The 19,064-nt window shown below is 53.8% G+C and overlaps 1 protein-coding gene across 1 annotated transcript; it reads right to left on the bottom strand.

Annotated features, from left to right (window-relative positions):
• Positions 1-1,611: 1,611 nt before the first annotated feature.
• mrpl9 (mitochondrial ribosomal protein L9) lies at positions 1,612-19,064 on the bottom strand. Its single transcript, XM_070868610.1, has 7 exons — positions 18,818-19,064; positions 11,472-11,631; positions 10,244-10,368; positions 10,014-10,067; positions 6,803-6,904; positions 5,902-5,985; positions 1,612-1,990 (listed from the first exon to the last, which is right to left on the bottom strand). The coding sequence occupies exons 1-7, from the start codon at positions 18,905-18,907 to the stop codon at positions 1,844-1,846; spliced, it is 762 nt and encodes a 253-aa protein (XP_070724711.1). The 5' UTR covers positions 18,908-19,064; the 3' UTR covers positions 1,612-1,843.

Genomic DNA, 19,064 nt, shown 5'->3' with positions numbered 1-19,064 from the left:
CGCAGTACTCCAGCTGTGGCCTAACCCAGTGCTTTATACAGTTCAAGCATAACCTCCCTGCTCTTGTATTCCATGCCTCGGCTAATAAAGGAAAGCATTCCGTATGCCTTCTTAACCGCCTTATCCACCTGGCCTGCTCCCTTCAGGGATCTGTGGACCTGCACCCTCCCCTGTTATAGGGGGCACTTGGAGAAAAAAATATGATTTTAGTGCCCCAAAAAAAAAAGGGCCTTGTAAATGTTTGGTGTGTCCCCCAGATCGGGGGGGGGGACACGATTTAATGTTTTCATTTTCCCCCCCCAAAGGTTCTGTGGACCTGCACTCCAAGGTCCCTCTACACTTCAGTGTCCGACCATTTAATGTGTTAGCCCTTCCCAATGCATCACCTCACACTTCTGTAGCTCAAGTTACGCTCTGTTGAATTGGGGGGGGGGGGAAGAGAAAGAGATTCCTGCTGGTTTTACACCAGGACTCCAGCACAATCGTCCGTAAAAAGATCGGGAGGGGACGGAATTTTAAGCCTAAGTGAGCGGACTTCCCCAAAATCTACTTGCGCTGGTGTTTCCGAGATCTTTTACGCCACGTCCATATTCAACTCACACCGGGCGGCTTGCACGTGTCTTTATTCACCCCAATGACGTACTTGCTTTAAGCTTGCTGCTGAAGATGTGCTGGCGGACGCCATCTCGACCCCAATCCCGTTTCCGAAGCCGTCTCACACTGCGTGCGCGCTCACATACGCCGCGAGGGGAACGGGACAGCGAGCTGTACCGGGCGGGGGGGGGGGGGGGGGGGGAGAAACGGCTCCTCCGGCCCACGCGCACCTCCCGCGAACAGCCACGTTTTAACCATGAGGGAATCGGGGCTCGACAGCCTCATCGTCCATCACTCTGCGATTTGGGGGCTCGGAGATTCCCCAGAGTGGGGCACGGCTCCGTGGGCCCCAGACTGAGCGAGCGTTGTGTTCGAGATTCACCACAGTTGCGGTTTTAGTCCAGAAACTTAATTTTAGCAGGAAGTGTTAATATGTATTACAGCTCAGAAGCTTCCATTCTATCTGTCTTAAAAGGAGGAAAGCGAGGCGGAGGGGTTTTAGGGAGGGAATTCCAGAGCTTGGGGCCCAGGCAGCGGGTAAAAGGGAATGATTCACTCCCGCCTGGTGCTGTACGGGCTGTGTGTGTGTCTCCTGTACACACAGTGTGTGTCTCTGAGTGTTTCCTCTACACACCGCGTGTGTGTGTCCGGGTCAGCTCCTGTGCACGTACAGCGGTATACAAGGGAATAATTCACTCCCGCCTGGTGCTGTACGGGCTGTGTGTGTGTCTCAGTGTTTCCTCCACACACCGCGTGTGTCTCCCCGGGTCAGCTCCTGTGCACGTACAGCGGTATACAAGGGAACGATTCACTCCTGTCTGGTTTCTGACCCGGAGCGTGTGTGGACAGGATCTGACTTTCTCCCCCACCCTCCATGGTCAAACGGCCCTTTCCGAACTCTCTCCGAGATCACCCGGGTAGAAATAGCTGCTGGCTGGGGGGGGGGGCGGGGGGGCATACTCTCGGATGACTGGCGGGAGATGTTTTTTATGTTGCACACACGGCTCCACACGTCACTCGATACGACTCGTTTATTGATCGGACACGGACCATTCTGACCCGTTACAGTTCACAGTACACCCGCAGCATGTGCATTAACGGAGGGGCCATCGAGAAGGGGAGGGGGGGGGGGGGGGGGGGGAAAACGGCTCAACCGATACACACACTTTCCCCAACCGCCCGGGTCCCAGTGCGGCCGCTGACCCGAGTCCTGGCGGCGCGCGGCGACTCCCAGAGTCCGTTCCCACGGTCAGCACTCCCGGTCTGTCGCGTCCCCCGGCCGTTCCTCATCCTCCGTCTGCCGCTGAGTGAGCAGCCAGTGCTTGTACCGCCTCGTCTTCGGGAGTTCAAAGTTCACCACCGCCATCGACATCCGCACCGTCTCGATGCCGTTCACCTGCGGGGTGGAGGGCACGGCAGGGGGTCAGAGCGGAGCGTTAAAAACAACCTCCCGTGGCGCGTTGGCCTTTACCGCAAGAGGGTGACAAGAGCGAGGCAGTCTCGCGACAATTGCAGGGGTAAATGGGCCATTTTCAGGGGTGCCACAGGGATCAGTGCTGGGGCCTCAGGGGAAGTCATAACGGGGAACAAAGAAATGGCGGACCAATTGAACAAGTACTTTGGTTCGGTATTCACGAAGGAGGACACGAACAACCTTCCGGTTATAAAAGGGGTCGGGGGGTCTAGTAAGGAGGAGGAACTGAGGGAAATCCTTATTAGCCGGGAAATTGTGTTGGGGAAATTGATGGGATTGAAGGCCGATAAATCCCCAGGGCCTGATGGACTGCATCCCAGAGTACTTAAGGAGGTGGCCTTGGAAATAGTGGATGCGTTGACAGTCATTTTCCAACATTCCATTGACTCTGGATCAGTTCCTATGGAGTGGAGGGTAGCCAATGTAACCCCACTTTTTAAAAAAGGAGGGAGAGAGAAAACAGGGAATTATAGACCGGTCAGCCTGACATCGGTAGTGGGTAAAATGATGGAATCAATTATTAAGGATGTCATAGCAGTGCATTTGGAAATAGGTGACATGATAGGTCCAAGTCAGCATGGATTTGTGAAAGGGAAATCATGCTTGACAAATCTTCTGGAATTTTTTGAGGATGTTTCCAGTAGAGTGGATAAGGGAGAACCAGTTGATGTGGTATATTTGGACTTTCAGAAGGCGTTCGACAAGGTCCCACACAAGAGATTGATGTGCAAAGTTAGAGCACATGGGATTGGGGGTAGTGTACTGACATGGATTGAGAACTGGTTGTCAGACAGGAAGCAAAGAGTAGGAGTAAATGGGTACTTTTCAGAATGGCAGGCAGTGACAAGTGGGGTACCGCAAGGTTCTGTGCTGGGGCCCCAGCTGTTTACATTGTACATTAATGATTTAGATGAGGGGATTAAATGTAGTATCTCCAAATTTGCGGATGACACTAAGTTGGGTGGCAGTGTGAGCTGCGAGGAGGATGCTGTGAGGCTGCAGAGCGACTTGGATAGGTTAGGTGAGTGGGCAAATGCATGGCAGATGAAGTATAATGTGGATGAATGTGAGGTTATCCACTTTGGTGGTAAAAACAGAGAGACAGACTATTATCTGAATGGTGACAGATTAGGAAAAGGGGAGGTGCAAAGAGACCTGGGTGTCATGGTACATCAGTCATTGAAGGTTGGCATGCAGGTGCAGCAGGCGGTTAAGAAAGCAAATGGCATGTTGGCCTTCATAGCAAGGGGATTTGAGTACAGGGGCAGGGAGGTGTTGCTACAGTTGTACAGGGCATTGGTGAGGCCACACCTGGAGTATTGTGTACAGTTTTGGTCTCCTAACCTGAGGAAGGACATTCTTGCTATTGAGGGAGTGCAGCGAAGGTTCACCAGACTGATTCCCGGGATGGCGGGACTGACCTATCAAGAAAGACTGGATCAACTGGGCTTGTATTCACTGGAGTTCAGAAGAATGAGAGGGGACCTCATAGAAACATATAAAATTCTGACGGGGTTAGACAGGTTAGATGCAGGAAGAATGTTCCCAATGTTGGGGAAGTCCAGAACCAGGGGTCACAGTCAAAGGATAAGGGGTAAGCCATTTAGGACCGAGATGCGGAGGAACTTCTTCACCCAGAGAGTGGTGAACCTGTGGAATTCTCTACCACAGAAAGTTGTTGAGGCCAATTCACTAAATATATTCAAAAAGGAGTTAGATGAGGTCCTTACTGCTAGGGGGATCAAGGGGTATGGCGAGAAAGCAGGAATGGGGTACTGAAGTTGAATGTTCAGCCATGAACTCATTGAATGGCGGTGCAGGCTAGAAGGGCCGAATGGCCTACTCCTGCACCTATTTTCTATGTTTCTATGTTTCTATTTACAATCTACATCAATGACCTTGATGGAGGGAGCGAGTGTAATGTATCCCAAGTTTGCTGATGATAGAAAGCTGGCTGGGACAGGTAGCTGCGAGGAGGACACAGAGACTGCAAAGGGACGCAGACGGGTTAAGGGAGTGGGCAGTTAGGTGGCAGATGGAGTTTAGTGTGCGAAAATGTGAAGTTGCTCACTTTGGTAAGAATAGACAAACAGAATTTTTTTTTTTTTTTAAATGGTGAGATACTATGGTGAGATACTGCTAAATGTTGGTGTTCAGCGAGATTCAGGTGTCTTCGTACAGGAACACATAGTTAGTATGCAGGTACAGCAAGCAATTTGGAAGGCAAATGCATCTTGGCCTTTATTGCAAGGGGGTTGGAGTATAAGAGTAAGGAAGTCTTGCTACAATTGTACAGGGCCTTGGTGAGACCACACCTGGAGTACTGTGCACAGTTCTGGTCTCCTTATCCAAGGATATACTTGCCTTGGAGACGGTGTAACAAAGGTTCACCAGACTGATTCCTGGGATGGGGGGATTGTCCTATGAGGAGAGATTGAGCAGACTGGGCCGATACTCTCTGGAGTTTAGAAGAATGAGAAATGATCTCATTGAAACACAAGATTCTGAGGGGGATTGACAGGATAGATGCAGGGAGGGTGTTTCCCCCCGGGCTGGAGAGTCGAGAACCAGGGGTCACACAGTCTCAGGATAAGGGCTCGGTCATTGAGGATGGAGATGAGGAGGAATTTCTTCCCTCAGAGTGGGGGTGAATCTTTGGAATTCTCTGCCCCAGAGGGCTGTGGAGGGTCAGTCGTTGAGTATATTCAAGGCTGAGAGCGATAGATTTTTGGGCACTCGGGGGAAATCGAAGGATCGAGCGGGAGAGTGGAGTTGAGGTCGAAGATCAGCCTGATCTTATCGAATGGCGGAGCAGGCTCGAGGGGCCGAATGGCCGACTCCTGCTCCTAATTTTTATGTTCTTAAAGCAACAGTGGATGATTGTCCCTTTATTTTTTTTCAATGCCACACTTCAACTTGCAAACATTATCACCTATAGCAGCGTTTAAAACATCTATTTTCTTTACCCCCATAAAGGTTAATGATGTTTTCCCCACTGTTATAATTCAACACTTTACTCTGTATCTAACCCCGTGCTGTACCTGCCCTGGGAGTGTTTGATGGGACAGTGTAGAGGAAGCTTTACTCTGTATCTAACCCCCTGTACCTGCCCTGGGAGTGTGTGATGGGACAGTGTAGAGGAAGCTTTACTCTGTATCTAACCCCCTATACCTGCCCTGGGAGTGTGTGATGGGGACAGTGTAGAGGAAGCTTTACTCTGTATCTAACCCCCTGTACCTGCCCTGGGAGTGTTTGATGGGACAGTGTAGAGGGAGCTTTACTCTGTATCTAACCCATGCTGTACCTGCCCTGGGAGTGTTTGATGGGACAGTGTAGAGGGAGCTTTACTCTGTATCTAACCCCCTGTACCTGCCCTGGGAGTGTTTGATGGGACAGTGTGGAGGGAGCTTTACTCTGTATCTAACCCCCTGTACCTGCCCTGGGAGCGTTTGATGGGACAGTGTAGAGGGAGCTTTACTCTGTATCTAACCCCCTGTACCTGCCCTGGGAGTGTTTGATGGGACAGTGTAGAGGGAGCTTTACTCTTTATCTAACCCCGTGCTGTACCTGCCCTGGGAGTGTTTGATGGGACAGTGTAGAGGGAGCTTTACTCTGTAACTAACCCCCTGTACCTGCCCTGGGAGTGTTTGATGGGACAGTGTAGAGGGAGCTTTACTCTGTATCTAACCCCCTGTACCTGCCCTGGGAGTGTTTGATATGACAGTGTAGAGAGAGCTTTACTCTGTATCTAACCCCCTGTACCTGCCCTGGGAGTGTGCGATAATGAAGGAGGAAGATTGTGTAAGAGAAGGAAGGATCTCGCGATCACTCACCGTCACCTCGCACCAGTGCTCGCCCCAGGTACTGATCGGATCATCGGGAATCTTCAGCGCGTCTGGCGGCACAAACACTCGGAGCTGGGAAAGAAAAGGTGCAGCTTTCACTCATTAAACCTCCCCGGGATCGCTCAGCCCCTCCGACAGTGCGGCGCTCCCTCAGTACCGCCCCTCCGACAGTGCGGCGCTCCCTCAGTACCGCCCCTCCGACAGTGCGGCGCTCCCTCAGTACCGCCCCTCCGACAGTGCGGCGCTCCCTCAGTACCGCCCCTCCGACGCTCCCTCAGTACTGCCCCTCCGACAGTACGGCACTCCCTCAGTACCGCCCCTCCGACAGTGCGGCGCTCCCTCAGTACTGCCCCTCCGACAGTGCGGCGCTCCCTCAGTACTGCCCCTCCGACAGTGCGGCGCTCCCTCAGTACTGCCCCTCCGACAGTGCGGCGCTCCCTCAGTACCGCCCCTCCGACAGTGCGGCGCTCCCTCAGTACCGCCCCTCCGACAGTGCGGCGTTCCCTCAGTACTGCCCCTCCGACAGTGCGGCGCTCCCTCAGTACTGCCCCTCCGACAGTGTGGCGCTCCCTCAGTACTGCCCCTCCGACAGTGCGGCGCTCCCTCAGTACTGGGAACGCCGGCCTGGATTTATGTGCTCAAGTCCCTGGACTGAGACGTGACCTCACGACCTTCCGACCCAGGAGGTGAGAGAGTGCTGCCCCACTGAGCCACGGCTGACCGGGCCAAAAACTAAACGAGGCCAAAGCCTTCTCCCTCCACCCCCGCCCGCCTCAATGGTTTCGCCCATGTAGCACCTCAACTGCAGCCCCGGGTGAGACCAACTGAGTCAGCTCTGACCGGGGAGAGGGGGGGGGGGGGGTTACCCGAGCCCTGCTATCTCACTCACCTCCGTCAGGAACTGGCGACAGACGATCTCCTTTGTCAGCTCCCACTTCACGTTGTTCTTCATCCTCACCATCAGCTTGGAATTCTTCAGGAACTCGACGGTCTGTTTTGGCGGAAGCAGAAGGCTCGAGAATCGTGTGGCACGGAATGGGGAGGCTATTGGGCCCCAGGGAGCCCGTGCTGTGCCGGCTCTGTGACAGAGCGATCCAATCAGTCCCACTCCCCCCTGCTCTTTCCCCACAGCCCGGCACATTTCCCCCCCTTCCGGTATTTACCCAATTCCCCCCCGGTTTGAAAGTGCCGATTGAATCTGCTCCCTTTCAGGCAGCGCGTTCCCGATCACAACAACTCGCTGCGTGAATACGTTTCTCTCCGTCCTCTCTTTGGTTCGGAGGTACAAGAGTAAGGACATCTTGCTCCAATTGTACAGGGCCTTGGTGAGACCACACCTGGAGTACTGCGCACATCGTAGATGCCACATTTCACGCCTCAAATCTCTGGAGAAATACCACCAACGATGTCTCCTCCGCAAGATCCTACAAATCCCCTGGGAGGGACACAAACAGAAAATAGGTGCAGGAGCAGGCCATTCGGCCCTTCGAGCCTGCACCACCATTCAATATGATCATGGCTGATCATGCAACTTCAGTACCCCATTCCTGCTTTCTCTCCATACCCCTTGATCCCTTTAGCCGTAAGGGCCACATCTAACTCCCTTTTGAATATATCCAACGAACCGGCCTCAACAACTTCCTGTGGTAGAGAATTCCACAGGTTCACCACTCTCTGGGTGAAGAAGTTTCTCCTCATCTTGGTCGTAAATGGCTTACCCCTTATCCTTAGACTGTGACCCCTGGTTCTGGACTTCCCCAACATCGGGAACATTCTTCCTGCATCTAACCTGTCCAGTCCCATCAGAATTTTATATGCGTCTATGAGATCCCCTCTCATTCTTCTAAACTCCTGTGAATACAGGCCCAGTCGATCCAGTCTTTCTTCATATGTCAGTCCTGCCATCCCGGGAATCAGTCTGGTGAACCTTCGCTGCACTCCCTCAATAGCAAGAACGTCCTTCCTCAGGTTAGGAGACCAAAACTGTCATGTATCTCACATTACTGTATATAACTATCTTACCATGCTATACATGACTGTAACTGGATATGACCTGTAACAATAAGCATACCTTACCACCAGGGGTGCACTTGCAGGAGACACTCCATACCTGTCTCACTGTGGTATATAAAGGGAAGTCTCGGGCAAGTGCAGCACTGGAGAGCTGGAATTAAAGGTGCAGGTCCTGAGTGACCTTGATTTCAGTGTGTGTCTTGTGTAAGTCAGTACATTAGAGTTAGGACTTAACAAAAACTGTACACAATATTCAAGGTGTGGCCTCACCAAGACCCTGTACAACTGCAGTAAGACCTCCCTGCTCCTATACCAATGTCAGTGTTCTCAACCAGGCCAACATCCCCAGCATCGAAGCACTGACCACACTCGACCAGCTCCGCTGGGCAGGGCCACATTGTTCGCATGTCCCCGACACGAGACTCCCAAAACAAGCGCTCTACTCGGAACTCCTTCACGGCAAGCGAGCCAAAGGTGGGCAGAGGAAACGTTACAAGGGACCATCCTCAAAGCCTCCCCTGATAAAGTGCAACATCCCCACCGACACCTGGGAGTCCCTGGGCCCAAAGACCAGTCCGCCCTAAGTGGAGGAAGTACATCCGGGAGGGCGCTGAGCTCCTCGAGTCTCGTCGCCGAGAGCGTGCAGAAACCAAGCGCAGGCAGCGGAAGGAGCGTGAGGCAAACCAGTCCCACCCTCCCCTTCCCTCAACCACTGTCTGTCCCACCTGTGACAGGGACTGTGGCTCCCGTATTGGACTGTTCAGCCGCCGAAGGACTCATTTTGAGAGTGGAAGCAAATCTTCCTTGACTCCGAGGGACGGCCTGTGATGATAACTGTGCACAATTTTGGTCTCCTTATCTGAAGGTGCTGCAACAGAGGTTCACCAGACTGATCCCTGGGATGAGAGGGTTCACCAGACTGATCCCTGGGATGAGAGGGTTCACCAGACTGATCCCTGGGATGAGAGGGTTCACCAGACTGATCCCTGGGATGAGAGGGTTCACCAGACTGATCCCTGGGATGAGAGGGTTCACCAGACTGATCCCTGGGATGAGAGGGTTCACCAGACTGATCCCTGGGATGAGAGGGTTCACCAGACTGATCCCTGGGATGAGAGGGTTCACCAGACTGATCCCTGGGATGAGAGGGTTGTCCTATGAGGAGAGATTGAGTACATTGGGCCCATACTCTCTGGAGTTTAGAAGAATGAAAGGTGATCTCATTGAAACATACAAGGTTGTGAAGTGGATTGACAGGGTAGATGCAGGGAGGGTGTTTCCCCCCCGGGGCTGGGGCGTCTAGACCCAGGGGTCACACAGTCTCAGGATAAGGGCTCGGCCATTTAGGACTGAGATGAGGAGGAATTTCTTCACTCATACATGAGGACAGGTGAACAAAAGCTTAGTCAAAGAGGTAGGTTTTAAATAGCATCTTAAAAGGGGGAGAGAGAGAGAGAGAGAGAGGCGGAGAGGTTTAGGGAGGGAGTTCCAGAGCTTGGGGCCCAGGCAGCTGAAGGCACGGCCACCGATGGTGGAGCGATGGAAATTGGGGGATGGGCAAGAGGGCAGAATTGGGGCAGCGCAGAGATCGGAGCGCTGGATGAGGTTACAGAGATAGGGAGGGGTGTAGGGGCTGGAGGAGGTTACAGAGATAGGGAGGGGTGTCGGGGCTGGTGGAGGTTACAGAGATAGGGAGGGGTGTAGGGGCTGGAGGAGATTACAGAGATAGGGAGGGGTGTAGGGCTGGAAGAGGTTACAGAGATAGGGAGGGGTGTAGGGGCTGGAGGAGATTACAGAGATAGGGAGGGGTGTAGGGGCTGGAGGAGATTACAGAGATAGGGAGGGGTGTAGGGCTGGAGGAGGTTACAGAGATAGGGAGGGGTGTGGGGGCTGGAGGAGGTTACAGAGATAGGGAGGGGTGTGGGGGCTGGAGGAGGTTACAGAGATAGGGAGGGGTGTGGGGGCTGGAGGAGGTTACAGAGATAGGGAGGGGTGTAGGGGCTGGAGGAGGTTACAGAGATAGGGAGGGGTGTGGGAGCTGAGATTAGAGAGCTAGGGACGTTACCAGAGCAGTAAGGCCCACTCACCATTTCTCCGGTCCGTGTCTGCGTTCTCTCCTCTGGCCTCCCCTCTCGGAGTAGCTGTTCGAACACAAGAAACCTGGTTTAGAAGGGTTATTCTCTTCAATTCGTGCCCGCACCCCCTGCCACCGACTCACGCCGTGACCCTGTCCCCCCCGGGAGCCGGGAACGGGAGCCGGCGCCCAGCGTGGGAGGGGTCCGGGGAACCGGGTCGAAAGGACCGTTGCCGCACTCACCCGTCGCTCCTGCTCGAACAAGGCCTTGTTCTCCGGGGAGGCGTAGACAGCGAGGGCCTGCGGGAGGAGCTGGTTACGCCCCACGGACTTCTTCACAAACACCGTGTCCCCCCGGCCTCCGAGCTCTGAAAACAAAAAAAGCACGCCGAAAGAATTTACCGGGTCTGTGGCTCTATTGAAAGACTTGCATTTATATAGCGCCTTTCACGAGCACCAGGCCTCCCAAGACGCTTTACAGCCGATGAAGTACTTTTGAGGTTCGTCACTGCTGTATTGTGGGAAACGCGGCAGCCAATGATCGCACAGCAAGCTCCCACACACAGCGATGTGATAATGACCCGGATCATCTGTTTTAGTGATGTTGGTTGAGGGATAAATATTGGCCCCAGGACACCGGGGAGAACTCCCCCTGCTCTTCTTCCAATAGTGGCCCCGGGATCTTTTACATCCACCCGAGAGGGCAGACGGGGCCTCGGTTTAACGTTCCCTCAGTACTGCCCCTCCGACAGCGCAGTACGGCGCTCCCTCAGTACCGCCCCTCCGACAGCGCAGTGCGGCGCTCCCTCAGTACCGCCCCTCCGACAGCGCAGTACGGCGCTCCCTCAGTACCGCCCCTCCGACAGCGCAGTGCGGCGCTCCCTCAGTACCGCCCCTCCGACAGCGCAGTACGGCGCTCCCTCAGTACCGCCCCTCCGACAGCGCAGTACGGCGCTCCCTCAGTACCGCCCCTCCGACAGGGCAGTGCGGCGCTCCCTCAGTACCGCCCCTCCGACAGGGCAGTACGGCGCTCCCTCAGTACCGCCCCTCCGACAGGGCAGTACGGCGCTCCCTCAGTACCGCCCCTCCGACAGGGCAGTACGGCGCTCCCTCAGTACCGCCCCTCCGACAGGGCAGTACGGCGCTCCCTCAGTACCGCCCCTCCGACAGGGCAGTGCGGCGCTCCCTCAGTACCGCTCCTCCGACAGCGCAGTGCGGCGCTCCCTCAGTACTGCCCCTCCGACAGCGCAGTGCGGCGCTCCCTCAGTACTGCCCCTCCGACAGCGCAGTGCGGCGCTCCCTCAGTACTGCACTGGGAGCGTCAGCCTAGTTTTATGTGCTCACTTCCCTGGAGTGGGACTCGAACCCACGGCCCAGAGGCGAGAGCGCTGCCCACGCAGCCACGGCCGACACTGCGGTTACTCCCGGCGCTACAGTTGGGAAGAGAGGAAACGCGGCTGCAAATACGTACTGGGGACCGTCTGAGTCAGGATCAGTTCCAGCTTCTCCTGGGGCTTGTGCTTGGTGTCCTCCGCCAGTTTGTACACCCGGTGCCTCCTGGGGTGCAGTCTGGCCGGCTTGCCTTCCTTGGGGAGCGGGACCTGCCAGCACCGTTCCACCAGCACCGTCCGCTGCGGGAACAAACCGGCGTCAACAATCGGTGCTTTGGGAACCGGGCCCCCAAGACCCTTTGCGAGGATCGCACGTCACAGGTCGCTGGACACACTGCAAGGCGACTGGACCCGGAATCGTAACAGCACAGGAGGCTGCCATTCGGCCCATCTATGCGAGCAGTCTAATTTCCCCCTGGTCCTGCAGATCATAACTCTTCGAGTACATGGACTAATGTGCCTTGTGACTGGAAGGCTGTTGCTGGTGGGGCTCTGCAGGGCTCAAGACTCGGTGCTTGTGGCATATATCAATGAAAGGAGTGGCGAGCATTGGCCATGGGCAACGTGGAGGCCTCTGGAACAGCATGGCGGCCATGACCACGGCAAGGTCCAGGTCGGTGACTGGAGCGTGGGGAGATACAGCAGGAGCGGCGAGAGACTGTAGAGGGAGGTGATCGGGGGGCCCAGGGGAGGTGAGAGTCTGGGGCCAGAAGAGGCGAGGGCCCTAGGGGGCAGCACGGGGCCAGCCCACACTGTGCGATATGTGCGCGCACTGGGTCCGTGCAGCAGAGCTGGTCTCCAGTCGTCCTGGTTAACCCTTGCCCCTGGACTAAGGCCTCGCTCTGTCAAGCCCGTGTGGTGGCTGGTGTGGATTGTTTTAACAGTCACCCCACGTTAAAACAATCCACCCACAGGCATCTTCCACCCTTCAGGATGTAGTTCGGGATCTGGAATATTATTGAAACATCCGGGAACTCATTCTTTTTGGCGTAGAAGCAAGTTATCCTCGTTTTGAGGGACTACCTATAAGATGATGAGACTTGAATAGAGGGGGTATGATTTAGAAGTTTGCAGATGATACTAAAATTGGCCGTGTGGTTGACAATAAAGAAGAAAGCTGTAGACTGCAGGAAGCTATCAATGAACTAGTCAGATGGGCAGAACAGTGGCAAATGGAATTCAATCCTGAGAAGTGTGAGGTAATGCATTTGGGGAGGGCTAACAAGGCAAGGGAATACACATTAAATGGGCAGACACTGAGAAGTGTGGAGAAACAAAGGGACCTGGGAGTGCAGGTCCACAGATCCCTGAAGGTAGCAGGCCAGGTGGATAAGGTGGTTAAGAAGGCATACGGAATACTTGCCTTTCTAAGTCGAGGCATAGAATACAAGAGCAGGGATTGCTTGAACTGTATGAAACACTGGTTAGGCCACAGCTGGAGTACTGCGTGCAGTTCTGGTCACCACATTACAGGAAAGATGTGATTGCACTGGAGAGGGTGCAGAGGAGATTTACCAGGATGTTGCACTGGAGAGGGTAGGGAGGAGATTTACCAGGATGTTGCACTGGAGAGGGTAGAGAGGAGATTTACCAAGATGTTGCACTGGAGAGGGTACAGAGGAGATTAAACCAGGATGTTGCACTAGAGAGGGTAGAGAGGAGATTTTCCAGGACGTTGCCAGGACTGGAGAATTTTAGCGATGAGGAAAGATTGGAAACATAGAAACACAGAAAATAGGTGCAGGAGTAGGCCATTCAGCCCTTCGAGCCTGCACCGCCATTCAATGAGTTCATGGCTGAACATGCAACTTCAGTACCCCATTCCTGCTTTCTCGCCATACCCCTTGATCCCCCGAGTAGCAAGTACTTCATCTAACTCCCTTTTGAATATATTTAGTGAACTGGCCTCAACTACTTTCTGTGGTAGAGAATTCCACAGGTTCACCACTCTCTGGGTGAAGAAGTTTCTCCTCATCTCGGTCCTAAATGGCTTACCCCTTATCCTTAGACTGTGACCCCTGGTTCTGGACTTCCCCAACATTTGGAACATTCTTCCTGCATCTAACCTGTCTAAACCCGTCAGAATTTTAAACGTTTCTATGAGGTCCCCTCTCACTCTTCTGAACTCCAGTGAATACAAGCCCAGTTGATCCAGTCTTTCTTGATAGGTCAGTCCCACCATCCCGGGAATCAGTCTGGTGAATCTTCGCTGCACTCCCTCAATAGCAAGAATGTCCTTCCTCAAGTTAGGAGACCAAAACTGTACACAATACTCCAGGTGTGGCCTCACCAATGCCCTGTACAACTGTAGCAACACCTCCCTGCCCCTGTACTCAAATCCCCTCGCTATGAAGGCCAACATGCCATTTGCTTTCTTAACCGCCTGCTGTACCTGCATGCCAACCTTCAATGACTGATGTACCATGACACCCAGGTCTCGTTGCACCTCCCCTTTTCCTAATCTGTCACCATTCAGATAATAGTCTGTCTCTCTGTTTTTACCACCAAAGTGGATAACCTCACATTTATCCACATTATACTTCATCTGCCATGCATTTGCCCACTCACCTAACCTATCCAAGTCACTCTGCAGCCTCATAGCATCCTCCTCGCAGCTCACACTGCCACCCAACTTAGTGTCATCCGCAAATTTGGATATACTACATTTAATCACCTCATCTAAATCATTAATGTACAGTGTAAACAGCTGGGGCCCCAGCACAGAACCTTGTGGTACCCCACGAGTCACTGCCTGCCATTCTGAAAACTACCCATTTACTCCTACTCTTTGCTTCCTGTCTGACAACCAGTTCTCAATCCACGTCAGCACACTACCCCCAATCCCATGTGCTTTAACTTTGCACATTAATTTCCTGTGTGGGACCTTGTCGAAAGCCTTCTGAAAGTCCAAATATACCACATCAACTGGTTCTCCCTTGTCCACTTTACTGGAAACATCCTCAAAAAATTCCAGAAGATTTGTCAAGCATGATTTCCCTTTCACAAATCCATGCTGACTTGGACCTATCATGTCACCTATTTCCAAATGCGCTGCTATGACATCCTTAATAATTGATTCCATCACTTTACCCACTACCGATGTCAGGCTGACCGGTCTATAATTCCCTGTTTTCTCTCTCCCTCCTTTTTTAAAAAGTGGGGTTACATTGGCTACCCTCCACTCCATAGGAACTGATCCAGAGTCAATGGAATGTTGGAAAATGATCGTCAATGCATCCACTATTTCCAAGGCCACCTCCTTAAGTACTCTGGGATGCAGTCCATCAGGCCCTGGGGATTTATCGGCCTTCAATCCCATCAATTTCCCCATCACAATTTCCCGACTAATAAAGATTTCCCTCAGTTCCTCCTCCTTACGAGACCCTCTGACCCCTTTTATATCCGGAAGGTTGTTTGTGTCCTCCTCAGTGAATACCGAACCAAAGTACTTGTTCAATTGGTCCGCCATTTCTTTGTTCCCCGCTATGACTTCCCCTGATTCTGACTGCAGGGGACCTACGTTTGTCTTTACTAACCTTTTTCTCTTGACATACCTATAGAAACTTTTGCAATCCGCCTTAATGTTCCCTGCAAGCTTCTTCTCGTACTCCATTTTCCCTGCCCTAATCAAACCCTTTGTCCTCCTCTGCTGAGTTCTAAATTTCTCCCAGTCCCCAGGTTCGCTGCTATTTCTGGCCAATTTGTATGCCACTTCCTTGGCTTTAATACTATCCCTGATTTCCCTTGATAGCCACGGTTGAGCCACCTTCCCTTTTTTATTTTTACGCCAGACAGGAATGTACAATTGTTGTAGTTCATCCACGCGGTCTCTAAATGTCTGCCATTGCCCATCCACAGTCAACCCCTTAAGTATCATTCGCCAATCTATCCTAGCCAATTAACGCCTCATACCTTCAAAGTTACCCTTCTTTAAGTTCTGGACCATGGTCTCTGAATTAACTGTTTCATTCTCCATCCTAATGCAGAATTCCACCATATTATGGTCACTCTTCCCCAAGGGGCCTCGCACAATGAGATTGCTAATTAATCCTCTCTCATTACACAACACCCAGTCTAAGATGGCCTCCCCCCTAGTTGGTTCCTCGACATATTGGTCTAGAAAACCATCCCTTATGCACTCCAGGAAATCCTCCTCCACCATATTGCTTCCAGTTTGGCTAGCCCAATCTATGTGCATATTAAAGTCCCCCATTATAACTGCTGCACCTTTATTGCATGCACTCCTAATTTCCTGTTTGATACCCTCCCCCAACATCACTACTACTGTTTGGAGGTCTGTACACAACTCCCACTAATGTTTTTTGCCCTTTGGTGTTCTGCCGCTCTACCCATATAGATTCCACATCATCCAAGCTAATGTCCTTCCTAACTATTGCATTAATCTCCTCTTTAACCAGCAATGCTACCCCACCTCCTTTTCCTTTTATTCTATCCTTCCTGAATGTTGAATACCCCTGGATGTTGAGTTCTCAGCCCTGATCATCCTGGAGCCACGTCTCCGTAATCCCAATCACATCATATTTGTTAACATCTATTTGCACAGTTAATTCATCCACTTTATTACGGATACTCCTTGCATTAAGACACAAAGCCTTCAGGCTTGTTTTTTTAACACCCTTTGTCCTTTTAGAATTTTGCTGTACAGTGGCCCTTTTTGTTCTTTGCCTTGGGTTTCTCTGCCCTCCACTTTTCCTCATCTCCTTTCTGTCTTTTGTTTTTGCCTCCTTTTTGTTTCCCTCTGTCTCCCTGCATTGGTTCCCATCCCCCTGCCAGATTAGTTTAACTCCTCCCCAACAGCACTAGCAAACACTCCCCCTAGGACATTGGTTCTGGTCCTGCCCAGGTGCAGACCGTCCGGTTTGTACTGGTCCCACCTCCCCCAGAACCGGTTCCAATGCCCCAGGAATTTGAATCCCTCCCTGCTGCACCACTGCTCAAGCCACGTATTCATCTGCGCTATCCTGCGATTCCTACTGACTAGCACGTGGCACTGGTAGCAATCCCGAGATTACTACTTTTGAGGTCCTACTTTTTAATTTAGCTCCTAGCTCCTTAAATTCGTTTCGTAGGACCTCATCCCTTTTTTTTAAAACCTATGTCGTTGGTACCAACGTGCACCACGACAACTGGCTGTTCTCCCTCCCTTTTCAGAATGTCCTGCACCCGCTCCGAGACATCCTTGACCCTTGCACCAGGGAGGCAACATACCATCCTGGAGTCTCGGTTGCGAAAAGATTGGGGTTGTTTTCTTTGGAACAGAGGAGGCCGAGGGGAGACCTGATTGAGGTGTATAAAATGATGAGAGGCCTGGATAGAGTGGATAGGACGGACCTGTTTCCCTTGGCAGAGGGGTCAATAACCAGGGGGCATAGATTGAAAGTAATTGGGGGGAGGTTTAGAGGGGATTTGAGGGAGAATTCCTTCACCCAGAGGGTGGTGGGGGTCTGGGGTGGAACTCACTGCCTGAAAGGGTGGTAGAGGCAGAAACCCTCACCACATTTAAAAAGTACCTGGATGTAACACTTGAAGTGCTGTAACCTACAGGGCTACGGACCGAGAGCGGGAAAGTGGGATTAGGCTGGGTGGCTCTTTGTCGGCCGGCGCGGGACACGATGGGCCGAATGGCCTCCTCCCGTGCTGTAAATTTCTGTGATTCAGAGTCAACCACATTGGTGTAGGACTGGAGTCACATATAGGCCCAGACCGGGTACAGGCGGCAGGTTCCTATCCCTGCCGGGACATTACTGAACCAAATAAGGTTTTTTTAACCACAATCCCACAGCTCCATGGTTATTCCAACTGCATTTCTGAGCAGAATTCACATTCTCAAACGGCAGTGAGATGTGAACGCCTGTTCTCTGGATTATCGGTCCAGTAACGTGTCCGCCGTCAGCGACAGGCCCTGAGATACCTTGCTCCCAGCCCCGATAATCAGAGAAATTTACCGCACTGGAGGCGGCCATTCGGCCCATGCCGGCCAGCAAAGAGCCACCCAGCCTCATCTCACTTTCACCTCCCCCCACCAGCCACAATAATCCCACCCCCACACAACACACACAATAACCCCCTCCCCACACAACACACACAATAACCCCCTCCCCTCCCCCCCCACACACACAATAACCCCCTCCCCCCCCACACACACAATAACCCCCTCCCCTCCCCCCCCACACACACAATAACCCCCTCCCCTCCCCCCCCACACACACAATAACCCCCTCCCCTCCCCCCCCACACACACAATAACCCCCTCCCCTCCCCCCCCACACACACACACAATAACCCCCTCCCCTCCCCCCCACAAATAACTCCCTCCCCCACACACACAATAACCCCCTCCCCTCCCCCCCCACACACACACACAATAACCCCCTCCCCTCCCCCCCACAAATAACTCCCTCCCCCACACACACAATAACCCCCTCCCCTCCCCCCCACAAATAACTCCCTCCCCCACACACACAATAACCCCCTCCCCTCCCCCACACACACACTAACCCCCTCCCCTCCCCCACACACACACTAACCCCCTCCCCTCCCCCACACACACACTAACCCCCTCCCCTCCCCCACACACACACTAACCCCCTCCCCTCCCCACACACACACTAACCCCCTCCCCTCCCCCCACACACACTAACCCCCTCCCCTCCCCCACACACACTAACCCCCTCCCCTCCCCCACACACACACTAACCCCCTCCCCTCCCCCCCACACACACACTAACCCCCTCCCCTCCCCCACACACACACTAACCCCCTCCCCTCCCCCACACACACACTAACCCCCTCCCCTCCCCCACACACACACTAACCCCCTCCCCTCCCCCACACACACACTAACCCCCTCCCCTCCCCCACACACACACTAACCCCCTCCCCTCCCCCACACACACTAACCCCCTCCCCTCCCCCACACACACACACTAACCCCCTCCCCTCCCCCACACACACAATAACCCCCTCCCCTCCCCCACACACACAATAACCCCCTCCCCTCCCCCACACACACACTAACCCCCTCCCCTCCCCCACACACACACACACTAACCCCCTCCCCTCCCCCACACACACACACTAACCCCCTCCCCTCCCCCCCACACACACACTAACCCCCTCCCCTCCCCCACACACACACTAACCCCCTCCCCTCCCCCCCACACACACACTAACCCCCTCCCCTCCCCCACACACACACTAACCCCCTCCCCTCCCCCACACACACACACTAACCCCCTCCCCTCCCCCACACACACACACTAACCCCCTCCCCTCCCCCACACACACACACTAACCCCCTCCCCTCCCCCACACACACACACTAACCCCCTCCCCTCCCCTCCCCCCACCACCACCACCACCAAATAACCGGCGCTAACTCCCGAGGCCGGGCGCGGACCCTCACCAGGCCGGCGCTAAGCCGCAGCCCTCGCTCCCCGCCGCAGCCCCCGGGCCCGGGCTGCACCAGCCGCCGCCAGAGGCCCAGCCGCCACATCCCCGCCGCGCACAGCGAGAGCAAAGGTTTCTCCCGCCCACTAGGCCGCGTCTCCCCGGCAACCGAGCCGTAGGACCCGCAGCAGCAGCAGCCCGCCGCGCCGCCTGTCCGCAAACCCCGGAGTCAGGCGGCTCCACACAGGCAGGGGCTGTGCACA

Source organism: Pristiophorus japonicus, chromosome 30, assembly GCF_044704955.1.
Source record: "Pristiophorus japonicus isolate sPriJap1 chromosome 30, sPriJap1.hap1, whole genome shotgun sequence".
Taxonomy (NCBI): Eukaryota; Metazoa; Chordata; class Chondrichthyes; family Pristiophoridae; genus Pristiophorus; species Pristiophorus japonicus.
Note: the sequence above shows the minus strand (reverse complement) of the source record. Positions and strands in the feature narration are given on the sequence as shown.

Bases quoted from the DNA above. Each gene is read 5' to 3' on its own strand.
- mrpl9 (XM_070868610.1), bottom strand. From the start codon at position 18,907: ATGTGGCGGCTGGGCCTCTGGCGGCGGCTGGTGCAGCCCGGGCCCGGG. The intron at 10,068-10,243 runs GTGAGTGCGGCA...GTGTTCGAACAG, and splicing joins TGTTCGAGCAGGAGCGACGG to CTACTCCGAGAGGGGAGGCC. The intron at 5,986-6,802 runs GTGAGTGAGATA...TTTCTTTCCCAG, and splicing joins GTCGCCAGTTCCTGACGGAG to CTCCGAGTGTTTGTGCCGCC.